Raw genomic sequence first — 19517 nt, 5'->3', positions numbered from 1 at the left:
TGAAACGTTTAAAGCGGTTGTTTGTTGTATGTACTCTCGAGAAAGAAAAACGCATGCAAACGGCCAAGGGTCTCTGTGTGTGCGCGTGCGCGCGTACGCGTGAGGCCTCAAAAGGCTCTCTCTCTATGCGCGCGAGGCCTTAGAAGTCTCTCTCTCTCTCTCTCTTTGTGCGCGTGGCCTCAAAAGTCTCTCTCTCTCTCTCTCTCTCTCTCTCTCTCTCTCTCTCTCTCTGCGCGAGGCCTCAGAAGGCTGTCTCTCTGTGCGAGGTCTGACAAGGATGTGGGAAGGATAGGTCGCGGGCAATGTTGTGGAGAGGAGGGCGGGTAGGGGGGAAAGTGGGGAATCTCAACGCTAATGAATTTATTTTAAGAGCTACCAGTCCTCCTATGAAGATTTGCAAAAAGGAACTCATGAAGGGGTATTTTGGGAATTTACGAGAATTTAGGCATTTGGGAAGTTTTGACAGCTATTTGGGGAATATTTTGAATTATGAGGGAATTTCTACAAATATTTAATGTACTAGTGTGGCCGGTGGCCTTCGGGCCGCCTCTCTTTCTCGCTCTCCCCCCCTCACTCATATAAACTGTAACTCACCGAGATGCAACAAACTTTGACACGTGGCACTCGAAAAGCAGTCTCCTTAATATATATAGTATATTTTGGCAATTTCCCGTCTGTCTCGAGTTGGAAAAGTTCTTTGAGATTGTTCCTACGTTCTTCTCTTCTTCTTCTGCGTCCTTTCGGTCCTTGTGCGCTCGCAACCATGACGGAGGTAAGCTCATTACTCGCATCAGCTACTAAGAACGTAAAACCGAAGCAGAATTTTAATGTTGTCTCAGAGCACAGGGTAGGTGCATACATAAGTTTCTTGATAAATGTTGGTTAACGCAACGCAGTACACACAAGAGATTCTCGGTTGGGTCGTTTCAAACCTCGCCATGGAAACTTAACCTGTTCTAATTTTTCAAGGTTTTTTGTGACCACAAAGAGATGTTGCAAACCTCTGTCTGTAGAACCTGGCCATTCCGTAAGATTTCCTGTTTTATGCACACACAAACATATGAGATGAGGGCAACTTAAGAGTCGTCAGCTCACACACAAGGGGCGAGGGTTGGTCAATAGCATCACGTATGCTTCATTTATCGTAGGAAGAACTGGGTCATTGAAAATGATCTTTTAAAAGAAAATGTCAGGGAGTTGGTTGATGCTCATAGTATGGTATGCCCTTGGACAATATGATATGACTCATGAGTAGGGAAGTTGTGGCTATTTTTTGTGCTAAGCATGATGAAGTTTCTGATTTTTTACACTTTATCTGGACAAGTAGTACCTGTAAATGAGTTATTAAATATTCAAGGAGATCATGTTATAAACATTCTTGGTGTCCTGGTTGGTCTTTAGTGACGGATTCTTGTCTCATATCCTTGTTTCTGTGTGAGTGTAAAGCTCAACAATAAGCATATGTTTATTGCAATTTTTTCTCTTGTCCTTGTTCTCAAGAATTGAAAACTTCTTAGAAAATAAAAATGTTACCAATTTTGATAAATAAAGCAGTTTCTGATCCAAGTTTATTGGCTTTTCATATTATAAACGATTGTGTGCTCCAATTCTATTAGCTGTTTTGGTTCCACATAGCCCGTGCATTGCTGCTAGAAATGGTTGGACCCATTTCTCTTCTTAGTGTTGGATGCTTTGTTTCTGTCTCACTTGGTACATAACAACTTCTTCTCTTGATTGGTTTGGTGCTTTGGTGTTGGTTTTCACAAGAATTGCGGTTTCTTGTATGTGGTCGTGGCACTGAGTAGTTGGTGAGGCTTTGAGCTTCCTATACCTCATGTTCAATGGCTTCATTTCATCGTTTGGAATGTGTATTGCTAGAGTTTTCCCTCTTAGTTAAATTGTAGAGATTTCCCCCAAATGTCTTGTGATTTGCTTTTGGGAGTTTTGCCAGTATTATGAATGGGTGGAAATCACTTTTTTGAAGAGGAAAGGGTGCTAAGCAAGTTATAGGAAGGAGAGTAGGGTCACTACTTGCGACAGTGAGTTACAAGGCAAGGAGAGAGGGACACACAGTGTAATCGGCAAGCCATTGGCAAGGCGGTGAATCAACAACAAACACACGTCGGAACTTAAGAACCGATAACACTCGAACTTTAAAACAATTGAAGTCGAGACACTGTAGAGCGTATTTGTCACGAGGATGTGGCAGCTGTTAACTATGTCACGAGGACGTGGCAACTATTAACCTTAGTTGTTGGTTTCTTTCCAATGATTTTTGTTTTATTTTTGAGACCCTCTTTTTGAAGTAGCAAACGGTCAGACATTGTATGGCCAATGTGAACGGTAGTTTCCGGGAAGTGGTCGGCACTGGAATTCGTAAGAGGATGTCTAGGCTCAGAGCAAGATCATGTTGGTCCCCCCGTCGCACTTAGCAAGTTGGTGGATACTAGGAAGTGAACTCAATAAAGGCATAAAGTCAAGGTGGGATCACCAACACAAAGTATCCAACAGTTGGGTCACATTGCACTTTTGGATGCGGTCCCAATGAGAATAGATGGTCAGATGACTAGTGGGAGCCCAACGGAAGCATCTCCTAAAAATTAGGGAACTGCTATTTTGGGCCGTGAAATGTGTTCGCGTCATTACCTTCGGTATGACCAGGGGAACACTTTACAACTCTACCGCGAAGTCAACTGGGCAACCAGTCAGGAGATTTTTAGGCGGCAACCCCGAAACGGGCAAAAGCTTGTCATTGCGCCAAGTGGCAGATTTTCATGCACTTGGCCCATTCAGAAAAAAGGGCGCTGAATTTCTAGCTGGAGGTCTCATTTTGGTTTTTGTCACTGGTTAAGAGCTATGGAGTGCTTTCTTTCCCTCTCACGTACAATGTGGTGCTAGGAGTGATGCCGTGCATGCTATACACTACTCTCTCTCTCCCCCCTACGTGCAGTTATGTGATGCCCCACAAGAGGGCTCTTCATTTGACTGATGTATAGCTGTGTGGTTTCATGCTTTTGTGCTGAGGCAAGAGCCTCCTTGAGCAAGAACAGGGGTAGCTAGCTGCTACTCCAAAGCAAGCACAACTGAGGGTCATAACCTCATCGTATAGGTGCGAATTCAGCGCTGTGTATGTGCTGTAATTTGACTGTTTTTCAGCCATACGGATGCCAAAACCCTTGGGAATCGTGCCCCACTAGCAGAGGACAGCTAGGGGACTGTTTGGGGCTGAAAACAGGGCAAAACCCAGTAAATACAGCGTGCTGAATTTACTGTTTTTGGGCAGGAATCAAAGGGTATACGCCAGTAGAAGTGAGTTCTAGCAGGGAAATTGGTTTCGCGCAAGTTTTGGGGTTGTTATGCTACTGAAATTTGGCCAAAACAGATGGTATCTAGCTGGATACAGGTGAAGCATTCCCAGGACTCTTCTTTGTAATTTACCCTCCTAAAGAATAAAGAAATACCGAAAGGGGCGCCAATTTTGGGGCCTACAAGTTGTCGGCGTATGCTCGGAGCATTCTAGCTTATGAGCCGTGTGTGTGCGTAAGTGTTAATTCTCGTCGTAGGTTTTCTTTGCACGTTCTCTGTGTGTGTGTCTAAAGTAAAGAATTTCGGGTGAAAGCCAACGCCTATCGTCCCATGGGCCCGTTTCAAGGTTCCGTTGCCGGGACATCAATCACTTTTTCCTCAAAGAGTGAGCCTCGATTGTTTTGGGTAAAGACCTAGAGTATAGGAACGCGGGATTACACTATGGCCAACAAAGGGAAGGGCATTATGGAAGAGGGTTCCTCTTTAAAGGACATACAAGAAATCCCTATGGTCTTCGAGATTGGCGAGAGCTCACGGCTACGTCAGTCTGTACCTCTTGTCAATGTGAATGTCCCTTCAGTAGTACAGGGCTTTATGACTGGGCAACTTGAGGATGATGCGTTCAGGACCCAGTTAGTTGCCGCGGTGAATGTCTTTTCGCAACTGTTGCAGAATCCAAGGTTTATGGAGTTCTTGCTAGCGTCACCAGTGCAACAACAAAATAGGCAACCTACACCGCGTACAGAGCTTGTTGAGGCTCAAGCCCAGGTACTTCATGCGACTCAGTAGGACAGGGAACACTCGCATGTTGCGGAGTCAGGGGCTCCAAAACAGATTCCTCCCGTGCTTGAACAGGTGGCGAGAACGCCTATTCCACAGGTTATGCCAGTTCAGTCCGCCACCTTTCAGAGCCCGCATGCTGTCTTGAATGGACAGGAAACTGGATACCAAGCCATGCACCCAGTTTTTCCACCACCCACGGTACATCCTGGGTATTTTGGGGGTGGATCAATGTTCCAAAGTATGGCTGGGTATGTGCCTGGACAGGAACAGTGTTTGGGGGTATGCAAGGCATGATGCCAAACCCCATGTATGGTAGTATCTGTATGGTAGTATCGGCATGCAGCAAGGTTTTCAATGCAACCAGGGCTGGAGTTTGGGGTGTCACAGGGTCATTTTGGCATGGCTGGTTTTTCTGGACAGCAGCCAGATATCGCACCTCTGACGCAAAATGTGAATGTCCAAGATGTGCCGATCATACCTACTACAGTGCTCATGTTGCAGACCATTCCTTATGACAACTTGGGGGCACTGGAGAAGCCGAAAGCTTACAAAGAAGGTGGTGCAGCTGTAAAGTTCAGTACTTTTAGTGGCTTTGAGGATAAAGCAAAGGCTTTCACTTTCCTCCAGCAGTTTGATACAGCTTATGCAGGAGGGAATTTTACAAAGGCCTCTAACGTAAGGAAAGCTGCCACTTTCTTAAAGGATAATATGCTTACATGGTGGACGACATTGTTAATGCAAGGACAGGCACCCGCCACTTGGGTTTACTTCAAGTAAATGTTTGCATCTGCTTGGCTGTCAAATGAAGGTGAAGCCGACGTCTTGACAGATTGGCACCAGCTTACTTCGGCTACATGCAAGAGCTTGCTGGAGTATAATCGGAGGTTTTGTAAAGCGCTATTCTCAGTGATCTCCTACAGATTTGTGCCATTGACAGAGCAGATAGAGAAGTACTGTTGTGGGCTGCCTAAAGGGCTTCGTGGTTACTGTACCAAGAATAGAGTGGCTACCCTCACTCAGCTTATGGAAGTTGCGAACACTTGTCTTGCCTTGTTGAAAGGAGAGGACAGTGGGTTTCCGGAGCAACGAGAAAGGAGGGCAGCAAAAGAAAAATTTAGCGAAGAAGCCCTTTGTGAAAATGGCTCTTGAAGCGTCACAGCGGTCAGAAAAGGCCACCAAGGACAAGGATTCAGCCGAGACTTCTGGAGCGCAGGCAAAGAAACAAAAAAGGAAGCCTTTTGTGCGCAAGTCGCTCGAGGAAAAGAAGCTCCTAATGGCTGAAAATAAATGCTTTATATGCGAGCAGCCTGGTCACTTTGCTACCAATTGTCCACAAAGGAAAAGACCAACTAACTCAGAGGATAAAGAAGACCAGAAAGGCAAGAAGCCTAAACCCATGGCAGGTTTGGTGCCAGATATGGTGGGTGATAGGCCCAATACAGATGCCAGTGAGTTATGCAGGGCATGGGGTAAAGTTAGGGATCATACGACACTCATCTTCTTTGATCCAGGTGTCAAAGCCAACTTTATCTCACCAGAGTTAGCTATGAAGCTAGGCATCAGAGCTGAAGAGATGGGGTACACAGCACAAGCAGGGTTGGCATGTCCTTGCCACTCAGAGTGTGTTACTCCCATTATTGGAAAGCTTTGTCTGCATATTCAGTCATATGTGGACACAGTTCTATATCATGCCATTGGAAGGGTGCGATGCGCTACTTGGGATTCCGTGGATGTTGAGAGTGCATGGCGTGCTGGATGTCTTCGGCAAGACGATCACCCTTCAGCATAGGGGCAAAACTCATGTTTTGGATGTAAAGCTCAAAGGGGAGTCTGTCCCTATTGTATCTGCTTATGCTATCACTTCTATAATAAAGAATCATCTTTCTGTGTACTTGATTTTTGCACGTGATGTCTCAGATAGTGATCAGTCAAATGTATCTATGTTAGATAAAGAAAGGTCAGCATTTTTGCAAAAGTTTAGTGACTGTTTTTCTGATTCATTACCATCGCAATTGCCGCTTGAGAGACCTGAGGACCATCGGATAGATTTGGTGCCAGGGTGTAGCCCACCAAATAGACCTCCCTACAGGGTTAGTGCGGCGCAGCAGAAAGAGATTATGGGCCAGGTTGAGGAGTTATTAGAGAAGGAGCTGATTCAGCCTAGTTCTTCACCCTTTTGCTCCCCAGTGCTCCTAGTGCAGAAGAAGGATGGCTCATGGCTGTCACAAAAATACAGAAGCGAAAACTGATTGTTAAATGCAATTTATATACTCAAGAGACTTTGGAGAGAAAGAGAGAAAGCTTGACACATCATTGGGGACCAGAAGATGGGCTGGTCCCCCCCCATAAAGAGAGTATCTTTATTACTAAGGGAGAATTCTTTACAAGCACAGGAACGGGGCGAAAGTCCGTCCTCTATTCTTTCTTGTCTTTCTTCTTCTTCTGACTGAGAGAGTAGAAGAACTGCTCTCCTGACTACCAAGAGGATCTTTCCTCTTCTGTGAGATTTTGGGAAGCTCTCGTAGATGATATCTTCCACAAAACTCATTGGAAGCTCTCAAAAACGAGAGTCTATCTTCCGCTAACTATGTTTCTTCGGACATAATCATTCCTGCAGTCAACCCACGAAGGAAACATGCAAAACACACGCACACACGCTTGCTGTAATTTTTTGCACATAACCAGAAATTGTTACCTGAGCGCGTTCCAATGCCGAAACGGAGGTCCTTTTTGCGACGAAAACGCTCCAAACTGTGTGTGTGTGTATAGTAGGTAGAGGAATAGTTTCCTACTAAAGCTTTGCTGAAATTCACCCTAATACAGGTGATTAGGGGCTGAAAACAGAGAATTTGCAGCAGCTAGTAGAGAGAGAAAAAGAGTTTTCTACTACTTTACGCGATGAAACTTCTCCCACAGCTGCCTATGACCATGAGAGGCCTTGTTCTAGGTGATGGGTGCACAGAGGCTCCACATACACCACAAGGTGCTGCTCACAAGCTTCAATGGAGAGCTTCACTGCGTAGAGGACGTTCAACTTAGGGGAGGTAGTGCACTGCCAACCTGGCAAGAGGGGGAGGGGCTGCTCTCTTATAGCCTCCCAGAAGAGGGGGCGCTAGCATGAAGAGAGGGAGTGAGAGAGAGAGATAGAGATTGCATGGGAAAGTGTGCCAAGTGGCACACTTACTTTAAAATTTAAAAACCATTCAACTTTTGACTTTAAAAATCCTATGCTAGTTAATGAAATGTGCAATTAAGTGCACAACTGCACACATAGATGCAACCAATTAAATTGTTAGCTTCTCCCCAGCGCAATGCCGTATCGACACTGCTCTGGCATTACCTGTTCGCACTTGTCCGGCCATTTGGTCCTGCGCAAATCATTTAAGAATACTTTAACTAACTTATCCTAAGGCCGTAAAATAATCAGGCCTTAGGGTTATTATTCTAAGGACCCCATCTCATTCCTGTGCTTGCACTAGCGCGCATAATTTTCTGAGCCTGAAATCTGAGGCTACTATCTACCCCTTCATTGAAGACCCGATTTCCCAATCGCTACGGCTTCATGGTATTTTCTGCTAGGGTCTCCCTGAGGTGCACTGGCCCAAACTTGGACGCACATGAGGCCCCAGAACTGCTAAATCTATTCTGATGTGCACACAACTAATTAGATAATTCTTTTCTCGTAAATAAATTAATTATTTACAAAGTCTGACTTAGTTATATCCCTCTTGGTTCTAGACAATTGACCTCAACTGTAGAGTGTCAACATAAATGTGCAAGATGTCTGGGTAGTCCTTAAGATCGGACTCAGTCATCCACTTTGCATCTAAAGGAGTGTAATTCTTGAACTCGACTAAATACTTTCGATGTAGACTCCCCGACTTGAGTTGTCTCTCCGAGTGGTGTATTATCTGTTCAGGTTGAAGGATTTCCTCAGTCTCTTTGACTTCTGGAGGATCTTCTTGTACTGGCGCCACTGGAGGAGGTCCAACATATGGTCGGAGGAGATTGACATGAAAAGCATTATGGATGCGCCAATGAGAAGGCAAATCCAATCTGAAAGTCACGTCATTGACTTTATCTGTAATTTTGAAAGGGCCGTAAAATCTATGGGAAAGTTTGACAACTTTCCCTTTGCCGACCTGCTTTTTCAATCTAGCTTTCTCAAACTGAAGCAGGACATATTGTCCTTTTTCTAGATTGAGATTCCTTCTGTGCTTGTCTGCTTTTCTCTTCTGTTGCTCTTGAGTACGAAGAATCGCTTGCTTTACTTGTTGATGGGCAATATCAATATTGCGCACAAATTCATCTGCGGCGAAGATGTTTTCTTTGGTAACCATAATAGGAAGTAAGAGTGGCTTCCCATAAATAATTTCGAAGGGAGCTTTACCAGTTGAGGAATGTATGGTATTATTATACGCAAACTCAACGATTGGTAAGTACTGTTCCCATTCGGATTGTCGTTCCGAAACATAGCACTTGAGGAGATCTAAAACAGTGGCATTAGCGATTTCGCTTTGACCATCTATTTGAGGATGATAAGCTGATGAAAAGTCAAGCTTAGTTCCCAAGTTTTCAAACAATGCCTGCCAAAATAGACTAGTCATGCGGGGATCTCTATCGTTGACAATAGTCTTTGGCAATCCATGGTGTTTAAAAATCTGAGCTAGAAATATTCTAGCCATTTGATCAGCTTTGATCGTCTTCTTTACGGGAAGAAAATGTGCTTGCTTACTGAATCTGTCTACTATAGTCCAGATTGCATCATTTCCATTCTTGGATCGAGGAAGATCCGTAATAAAATCCATGGCAATACTTTCCCATGGCGTGTTAGGCACAGGGAGCGGCTGAAGCTTGCCATAAACTTTATGTCTGTCATATTTTACTTTTTGGCAGACTAAACACTCACATAGATGTTTTTCAATGTCCGCACGGAGTGTTGGCCAAAAGAAATACCTTTCGAGGGCACTAGTGGTGGAAGCAATTCCCCGATGCCCGACATAAGGAGAATTATGTGCTTCATCCATCACCTTTTGTCGTAAGGGCTGAGCTATGCATATTGCTTGTTGACGATAGAGTGTATTATCCCTGATGGAATAAGGTGGCTTTGAGTGACCAGCTTGAAGATCTGCCCAAATTGTGGCGAAGTCTGGATCTTGAGGATACATCTCGCTTAGAGATTCTAGTTCCTCATGATAAATTGTTGTTAGTGCATTGATCTTTGGACGCCTGGAGAGAGCATCTGCAACTGCATTCTTCGTTCCAGAAGTATGTAAAATCTGAAAATGGAACATTGAAAGAAAGTTGGCCCATCTCATCTGCTTTTCTGATAACTTTCTCTGTGTGAGAAAGTAGCGAAGACTTTGATGATCTGTCTTGATAATAAAATCAGCTCCTAATAGATAATGTTTCCAAATGGAAAGAGCATGAATTACTGCCATTAGCTCTTTATCGTATATGGAGACATGCAACTCTGCATCTTTAAGGCGCCGACTTTCATAGGCTATCGCGTGACCCTCTTGGTTCAAAACTGCTCCTACACAATCTCCAGATGCATCGCAGTATACCTCGAAAGGTTTGCGAAGATCAGGGACGGTGAGAAAAGGTCCGTGACTGAGTAGATACTTAAGCTTTTCGAAAGCTTGTTTTTGTCCAGACTCCCAATGGAATGGAATCCGCTTCTTTGTCAGGTCATGGAGGGGACCTGCTATCGCGGCAAAAGCTCGAATGAAACGCCGATAATAGGAACAGAAGCCAAGGAAACTTCGTACATCATGTACTGTAGTTGGCGTAGGCCATTCTACAACTGCTTGAATCTTATCAGGGTCCATTCTCACCTGATTGTGAGATACTATATGGCCCAAATAGTGGATTTCTTTTAGAAAGAACTCACTCTTCTTAGCATTCACAAATAATTTGTGTTTGCGTAATTCTTCAAACACTAAGGCGAGATGCTTATAGTGTTCGTCTTCCGTCTCTGAGAAGATTAAGACGTCATCAAAGAAAACGCCTGTGAAGCTTCTATATGAGTGGAAGATTCTATCCATCATTTTGTTGAATGTGGCTGGTGTATTAGTGAGTCCAAAAGGCATCACTAAGAATTCATACAACCCGAAGGTTGCTCTAAATGAAGTCTTATGCACATCCTGAGGAGCTATGCGGATTTGATGATAACCGCTCTTCAAGTCTATACGACTAAAAACACTTGCTCCTTGTAACTTGTCAAGAATGTCGTCAATCCGAGGGATTGGAAATCAATTCTTGATTGTGATCTTGTTTAGAGATCTATAATCTATGCACGTGCGGAATGTGCCATCCTTTTTCTGTACTAGCAAGACATGTGAACAATATGGAGAAGTACTAGGCCTTATTAAGCCCTTCTCCAAAAGTTCGTTAACCTGCTTGAGAATTTCGTCTTGCTGCATTAGACTAACTCTATAAGGGGGCTGATTTGGAGGAGAACTTCCTGGGATCAAATCAATTGTATGATCCTCGGGTCGCGAAGGTGGGAGTTCATTTGGAAGTTCATCTGCAAAACAATCTTTATAACTTTCTAATAACTTAAGTCTTTTTTGCTCTGAAGAGGAAGAAAGTTGTGAAACAGACACATCTCTCTCTCTTGCAAAAATCAAGTACGCTGAAACACACTTTTTCATTTCTTTCTTGATGGCAATGTGATTGGCGATAGGAATACGCCAATCACCTGCATCTGCAAGTACAAGATACTCCTTTCCTTTATGAGCAAAAGATAAGGTTTTCTGAACATAGTCCGGAATGGAATGCATCTTGTAGTGCCAAGGCATTCCCAAGATAACATCGCATCCTTCAAGTGAAGCTAGTAAGAAAGACTATTGATCTTTGTAGTCGTCGACCTTTAGATTCAACTTCCCTATGATTGGAGTAGAGTTTGAGTTCTGCCCTTTGAAAGCGGATTGTGCTTGAATAGAAACTCCAAAACGGTTGGGCTGCAAGTTCAGGTCATTAGCCAGCTTGGTAGAGATGAAGTTGTCTGTACTGCCAGGGTCAAACAAAATGAGAGCCCGTTGGTTGTTGATGCTACCCCATGCTTTAAGAAGAGCTCTTTCTTTTCCATCCTTGGTTGTATTTCCGTGTACATCTGGGACTACATTGGAAGAAGGTGGTTGTGGAGGTTTGGTAGGACTGTCACCAGCGTGTGACTACTATCTATCCTTTTTGTTGATTTCTTTCTTATTATCTATTTACTTTCACTTTTTGGAAACACCCCTCGGGAAATCTAACTGCCCTGCATTGCATAGCTAGTATGGAACTGTCGAGAGGGAGTCCAGGCCTGAGGGCAAGAGAGCACTAAGGTTGGACAAAGACTATGGTTAGCCAAAGTGGGGTCATTGACTAGCCAAAGTGGAATCCTTTGCTACAGAGGCTACATTTCAGTTCCGGATGTGGCCGCAGTGTACAAAGAGGGTCAGATGACCTACAAAGATACAATGGTAGCATCTCCTAAAATTTAGGGAATTGCTATTTTGGGACCTGAAAATGTGTTGGCATCATTACCTCCGGAATGACAAAGGGAACATTTTCTTACTCTGCCGTGAAGTCAACTGGGCAGCCGGTTGAGAGATTTTTAGGCAGCAACCCCGAAACGGGAAAATGCTTGTAAATGTGCCAAGTGGCACCTTCTGGTGCACTTGCCTCATGCAACAAGAGTTGGCGCTGAATTTAGGAGGGGGAGAGCCTCATTTTCAGTTTGGTCACAGGTTAAGAGCTATGGAGTGCTTGCTTTCCCTCTTATGCACAGTGCGGTGCCAGGAGTGATGCCCTGCACGCTACGCACTGCCCTCTCTCTCCCCTTTGGTAGTATGTTATGCCCCACTAGTGGGCTTTTCATTTGACCAATGTACAGTTGTGTGGGTTCATGCGCGATTGCCGAGGCAAGAGCCTCTTGCACAGGTACTGGATTAGCTAGCGGCTAATCCCCCGTAGGTACAGGTGATTCGGAGAGGTTTCACGCTCGAAATCTCGTCCGATTCAAAGGGCAAGTAGCCCTACAGGTGCGGGAGCTTGAGGACTTGCTACGGATGCGACCGGCACGCGAAACGGAGCCCGAAACAGTAAATTACAGCCTGCTGTGTATTTTTGCAGGTTTAGGGTTTTGACCCTAAACGGACCCTAATACCCCCAGGAGGTTCGGGGACGCAAGGGGACCGCTGTACAGGCGATCTGGCGCATTTTCCGGGCTGAAAACAGAGAATTCAGCGTGCTGCAGATTCTCGCCAGGTTTTGCAAAGTGTCCGTATGCGTCGGGAAAGTCATTCAATGCGTGGGAATACTGACTGTGAAGTGTCCTAGTACAATTATGTTGCCGAAATCAGGCCGGAACAGTGGAAATTCAGCCGAGTTTGTGCGGGGCAGCTTGTAGGGATCCACAACGTTTATTCCCTCTTTTGAACAATAAAGAAATACCGAAAGGGGCGCCTAAGTTAGGGGCCAATCTGGTGTCGGTCTACTCATACAGGTGCAATCTAGCAGCTTGTATCCCTCTCCCCTTTGTTGTGTCTTGAAAGTACAGGTAAAATAGACGACTAATAATGGGTGAAAGGTAAATCAAGGTTTAAAGTAAAATCTACCGCCCTTTTTGGATTGAACAGGCCGGTTTCATGGTTCCATCGACGGGATTAAATCACTTTTTCGCATAGAAGTGAGCCTTGGTCAGGTTGGGCTTGAAGACACAGGGGATCATAGACCAGACACACGAAATAGCAATTATGGTTGACAGACCAGATGATGTGACTGAAGAGGTTTCCTCTTCACAGGGTCAACAGACACATGAAGTGGGTGAGTCCTCAAGACCACCACAGACGGATGATGATATATTCAGGACCCAGTTGGCTACTGCTGTGGCTATGTTCACACAAGTAATGCAGAACACGAGGTTTTTAGCCTTTCTGCAACCTCCTGTTCCGTCTCAGCAAGTTGGGTCACTGGATCATATTCAAAAGCCTGTTAAGGCTCGAGCACAGGTGATTCATACTGCACAGTCAATGGAAACACCTGTACACTTGACGGAGAACATGCAATCTCCACAACCTGTGCCTAAGATGCAAGAACAGGTGGCTGAGATGCCAGTCTTTCAAGTTGTACCAGTTCAGCCCGCCACTTTTCAGCAGCCTATAGCTGGTTCTAATGGGCAGGGAAGCAACCTACAGGCTATGCAACAGGTCTTCCCACCACCTTCAGTACATCCTGGCTATTTTGGAGGTGGATCGGTATTCCAGAGCATGGCTGGTCATGCACCTGGAAATCAGTTTTACACGCCAGGAACAGTGTTTGGGGGTGCTCAAACGATGATGCCTAACCCCATGTATGGTGTCACGGGCATGCTACCAGGGTTTCAGAGCACTCAGGGCCAATTTGGGATGCCACAGGCAAATTTTGGTATGGCTGGAATTACAAATCAGCAGCCAAATATGGCATTTCCAGGTCAACTTAATTGCGGTCAGGGAACACAAATGAACCCTAACAGTGTTCCCATGTTTCATTCACTTCCATATGACAATTTAACACCGCTAGAGAGGCCAACTCCGTACAAAGAAGGTGGCAAAGGTGTGTCTTTCACGACCTTTACAGGGTTTGATGACAGGAAGAAGGCTCTCTCATTCCTCGAGCAGTTTGACAAGGCCTATGCAGGGGGAAACTTTACAGAGGCTTCCAAAGTCCGCAAGGCAGCCACTTTCTTGACAGGGAATGCGGGACAATGGTGGACAACTTTATTGCTTCAAGGGCAAGCTCCGTCCACATGGATTTACTTCAAGCAGATTGTTGCAGCAGCATGGTTATTTGATGATTTTGAAGCAGATGTCATGACAGAATGGCACCAGCTTAATGCTGCCACTTGCAGAAATCTGGATGATTACAATCGGAAGTTTTGGAAAGCTCTACTTCCAATAACATCTTATAGGTTTGTGCCATTGACAGAACAGATTGAAAAATACTGTTGTGGCCTACCTAAAGGATTGAGAAAGTACTGTACGAAGACAAAAGTCACTACTTTGACGCAGCTCATCGAGGTAGCAAACACTGGCAATGGTTTGCTCAAGGGAGAAGATTGTGAATTCAATACTGGCGTCAAGGAAGGATCAGCCAAGAAAAATTCATCGAAGAAGCACGTTCCCAATGAGGCTCCAAAAGGGACTCAGGAGCCAGCCAACGCAGGGAAAGGCAAAGCTTCGGCTGAATCAGAAAAGGGACCAGTAAAGAAATGGAAAAGATGTTTTCCTCGCAAGTCGGAAGAGCAAAAGAAGGTCCTGAGGTTAGAAAACAAATGCTTCATCTGTGAGCAGCCTGGCCACATTGCTTACATCTGTCCTACAAAGAAAAGGCCAACTGATTTTGAAGACAAGGAGGACAAGAAAGGAAAGAAGCCCATGGCTGGTCTAGTGCCAGATACGGTGGGCGATAAGCCAAATTCAGATGCAAGTGAGCTTTGCAGAGCATGGGGAAAGGTCAGGGATCAAACAATGCTCATCTTCTTTGATCCAGGTGCCAAAGCCAATTTCATTTCCCCAGAATTGACTTCAAAGTTGAGAATCAGACCTGAAGAGATGGGGTATACAGCAGAGGCAGGTTTGGCATGTCCTGGCCATACAGAGGCTGTGACACCCATCATTGGAAAGTTGCGCCTACATATCCAGTCCTATGTAGATGCTGAAGAATTTTACATCATGCCACTGGACGGATGTGATGTGTTGTTAGGTATTCCTTGGTTGTTTCGTGTACAGGGAATCATGGATGCCTACAACAAAAAGATCACTGTACAGAGCAGGGGAAAGACTCACATTCTGGATGTAAAGCTTAAAGGGGAGTCTATTCCCACTATATCAGCTTCTGCTATTACTTCTGTAATGAAAAAGCATCTTTCTGCATACTTGGTTTTTGCACGTGAAGTGTCAGATTGTGATGAATCAAATTTATCTGTGCTAGATAAAGAAAGGTCAATGTTTTTACAACAGTATAGTGACTGCTTTTCTGATTCATTACCGTCTCAATTACCGCCAGAGAGACCGGAGGACCATGCAATAGATTTGGTGCCAGGCAGTAGCCCACCAAATAAGCTTCCGTACAAGGTTAGTGCGGCTCAGCAGAAAGAGATAATGCGCCAGTACAGGAGCTGTTAGAAAAGGGGCTGATTCAGCCCAGTTCATCTCCATTCTGTTCTCCAGTGTTGTTGGTGCAAAAAAAGGATGGCTCATGGAGTATGTGCATCGACTACCGTGCACTGAATAAGAATACCATCAAGAATAGGTTCCCTATACCTAGAATTGATGATATTATGTACAAATTAGAAGGAGCAGCTATGTTTAGCAGGATAGATCTAAAAAGTGGGTACCATCAGATCCGCATTAGATCAGAGGATGTGCACAAGACTGCTTTTAGAACAACGTTTGGCCTTCACGAATTTTTAGTGATGCCCTTTGGTCTCACAAATGCTCCTGCTACGTTCAATAGGATGATGGACAGAATTTTCCGTCCACACGAGTAGTTTGTTGGTACATTCTTTAATGACATGATAGTCTACTCAAAGAATGAAGAGGAGCATAGGCATCACTTGGCCATTGTGTTCAAAGAGCTACGCAGTCATAGGTTGCTCATCAATGCAAAGAAAAGTGAGTTTTTTCTGGAAGAGATTCACTTTCTGGGACACATTGTCTCAAAGGATGGTGTCATAATGGATCCTGCAAAAGTTGAAGCGATCAAGTCATGGCCAGATTTGAAGACGGTGCATGATGTCCGAAGCTTCTTGGGACTATGCTCCTATTACAGAAGGTTTATCCGAAATTTCGCTGAGATTGCTTCACCTTTACATGCTCTTCAAAAGAAGGCAGTCACCTTTAGATGGACACAAAAAGAGATTTTAGCTTTTAATCTCTTAAAGGAAAAGATGTCTTCAGATCCAGTCATTGTGTTGCCAGATCTTAGGAAGTCATTTGTGGTCCAGTGTGACGCCTGCGGTAGTAGCATTGGTGCAGTGCTAATGCAAGATGGCAGGGTAGTAGCCTATGAGAGCAGAATTTTGCAAGGGCCAGAGATGACCATGCAGGTCTATGAGAAAGAGTTACTGGCTGTGATTCATGCGCTCTCAAGTTGGAAGCACTACCTGCTCGGTGCAGACTTTGTTGTCCAAACGGATCATCAGACCTTGCGATACTTCTTGACACAAACAAAGTTATCTGAGAAGCATATGTGATGGGCAAATATCTTGTCAATGTTCCCTTTTCAGATTGTGCATGTGGAAGGCAAGAAGAACGTTGTGGTTGATGCCTTGTCTAGGAAGCCACAAATTTCAGCTGTGTCGATTCCTTATCATGATGCACTTGATGATATGAGAGAACAGTATGAAAATGATGAAGATTTTGTGAGGGTCTTCTAGCAGCTAATGCAAGGACAACGTCATGAATACTATCTTCTTAAAGACGGGTTCATGATGATGCATGGCAGATTGTGTGTCACAAAGCCATTTCGACGCAAAGTTATGGAAGAGAGTCATGTCCCACCGTATGCAGGGCATCGTGGTATTGATGCTACAGTTAAAGCGGTTGAGACATTCTTCTACTGGCCTACATTGAGAAGAGATGTGGATGACTTTGTGGGAGAATGCCTAATATTCCAAAAGGTAAAGTTTGACAGGCAAAAGGCACCAGGGTTATTGCAACCACTACCTATTCCAGATAAACCATGGGAAAGTATTGCTATGGATTTTATCTTTGATCTTCCGAGAACACATACAGGAAACGATGGTATTTGGACCATTGTTTGCAGATTTAGCAAACAAGCTCATTTTATTCCTGTCAGGAAGAAGATAAAGCCAGATCAGATGGCACGCTTGTTTATGAGCAATATTTTCAAGTATCATGGCATGCCACAGTCGATTGTTAGCGACCGTTATCCACGCATGACAAGTTTGTTCTGGAGAGGCTTGTTTGAGAATATGGGCACAACGCTCAAATTCTCTTCGTCATTTCATCCTCAAACAGATGGGCAGTCAGAAGAGGCAAATTCTACTGTCCTGGATCTGCTGAAGTGTTATGTGTCAGAGCATAAAGGAAAGTGGGAGCAATATTTGCCATTGGTGGAGTATGCATACAATAATACAGTGCATTCATCAACGGGCAAGGCACCTTTTGAGATAGTTGAAGGTGGCAAGAAAGTTCCTCCCATACTGCATACAAAGCACAAGATATTTGAAGTAGATAAGTATGTTCAGGACATGGATGAAATGTACAAGAAGGTCAAAGTGGCCTTGGAAAAGACTCAGGCAAAGCAAAAGAAAGCAGTTGATCGTCACCGTTGTGAAGTGGTATATTCACTTGGTGATTGGGTGCTTTTACGCTTTGAAAAGGCAAGGTTAAAGAAGATGAAGGGCAAGGAAAGACTGTTTCCAAAGCTCAGCATGCGTTACTATGGGCCTTTTCAAGTGTGCGACATAATCAGTGATGTTGCATATAGGCTGAAATTGCCTGACAGTTGGAAGATTCACAATGCGTTTCATGCGAGTCTTCTCAGACCCTATGTGGGTGATGTGCCAGAAGATATGCCAGCTGAAGATCAGCCGGAAGTCGAGGAACTTGACGAGATCTTGGTCCCTGAACAGATTTTGGCACACAAAGAAAGAAAAGTGAAAGGCAAGGTTGCTAGGCGTTACTTGGTAAAGTTCAGAAACTATCCACCAATGGATGCTAAGTGGATGGAAGAAGGTGAACTTGCAGAGTCACCAACTGTGTTATCACTTTACCTGGAAGCCTTCGATTTGCAACCTACCTTGACCCCTTGAGTTTCAAAGCTACATGGATTGTCAGTGTGACAATGGCTTCTGAAACAAATGATGTACATGGTATTTAAAGTGAGCTCAAATGAAATACCTGTTACATGAATGTTAGAGCTGTACAGATTGTCAGTTTGGCAATTGCTCTTATGGAATGTCCAAAAGTTTGGTTAGTGCTATAGAAGTGAGTATTTCTTGTCAGTTTGTCAAGGATACAGTGATTGCTTCTATTAAAGAGTACATGTGTAACTGCATTCTTAAACTGTCGGTTTGGGTATGCTCGAAAGTGTTACGGGATCCAACGTGTACTATAAGACAGTGGCAAAATGTGCAGCTACCATTTTGTCATTGGAAAGTTAGTGACTCAAAGCAATGGCAGAGTGCGAAGCTACCACTATGTCATTGGGACAGGGTTCACACGCAGGCAATACATGAGTCGACGAGGTGTTGAATACACTAGGGTTGACAATGAGCATGTATGTGTCGTATATGTGTCGACAGGTGTTGAATACATCAGTGTTGACAGTAAGCATGTACGACATAGATGCAAACGAGGACGTTTGAGATTTCAAGAGGGGGGTATGTCACCAGCGTGTGACTACTATCTATCCTTTTTGTTGATTTCTTTCTTATTATCTATTTACTTTCACTTTTTGGAAACACCCCTCGGGAAATCTAACTGCCCTGCATTGCATAGCTAGTATGGAACTGTCCAGAGGGAGTCCAGGCCTGAGGGCAAGAGAGAACTAAGGTTGGACAAAGACTATGGTTAGCCAAAGTGGAATCCTTTGCTACAGAGGCTACATTTCAGTTCTGGATGTGGCCGCAGTGTACAAAGAGGGTCAGATGACCTAGAAAGATACAATGGTAGCATCTCCTAAAATTTAGGGAACTGCTATTTTGGGACCTGAAAATGTGTTGGCATCATTACCTCCGGAATGACAAAGGGAACATTTTCTTACTCTGCCGTGAAGTCAACTGGGCAGCCGGTTGAGAGATTTTTAGGCGGCAACCCCGAAACGGGAAAATGCTTGTAAATGTGCCAAGTGGCACCTTCTGGTGCACTTGCCTCATGCAACAAGAGTTGGCGCTGAATTTAGGAGGGGGAGAGCCTCATTTTCAGTTTGGTCACAGGTTAAGAGCTATGGAGTGCTTGCTTTCCCTCTTATGCACAGTGCGGTGCCAGGAGTGATGCCCTGCACGCTACGCACTGCCCTCTCTCTCCCCTTTGGTAGTATGTTATGTCCCACTAGTGGGCTTTTCATTTGACCAATGTACAGTTGTGTGGGTTCATGCGCGATTGCCGAGGCAAGAGCCTCTTGCACAGGTACTGGATTAGCTAGCGGCTAATCCCCCGCAGGTACAGGTGATTCGGAGAGGTTTCACGCTCGAAATCTCGTCCGATTCAAAGGGCAAGTAGCCCTACAGGTGCGGGAGCTTGAGGACTTGCTACGGATGCGACCGGCACGCGAAACGGAGCCCGAAACAGTAAATTACAGCCTGCTGTGTATTTTTGCAGGTTTAGGGTTTTGACCCTAAACGGACCCTAATACCCCCAGGAGGTTCGGGGACGCAAGGGGACCGCTGTACAGGCGATCTGGCGCATTTTCAGGGCTGAAAACAGAGAACT

The 19517-nt window shown here is 44.6% G+C and overlaps 1 protein-coding gene across 1 annotated transcript in view; it reads left to right on the top strand.

Annotated features, from left to right (window-relative positions):
- The first annotated feature begins 644 nt into the window (after positions 1–644).
- LOC147466082 (zinc finger protein ZOP1-like) overlaps positions 645–19517 on the top strand; it is a 57214-nt gene continuing 38341 nt past the window's right edge. The window contains exon 1 of the mRNA XM_086523769.1: positions 645–772. Coding sequence (XP_086379895.1) covers positions 764–772 — 9 coding nt within the window. The 5' untranslated portion in view covers positions 645–763. The remainder of the gene's footprint in view (positions 773–19517) is intronic.

The sequence above is a fragment of the Adiantum capillus-veneris genome, chromosome 1 (genome assembly GCF_014529385.1).
Source record: "Adiantum capillus-veneris isolate H3 chromosome 1, ASM1452938v2, whole genome shotgun sequence".
Lineage (NCBI taxonomy): Eukaryota > Viridiplantae > Streptophyta > Polypodiopsida > Polypodiales > Pteridaceae > Adiantum > Adiantum capillus-veneris.
This window is presented reverse-complemented; position numbering and strand designations above follow the sequence as displayed.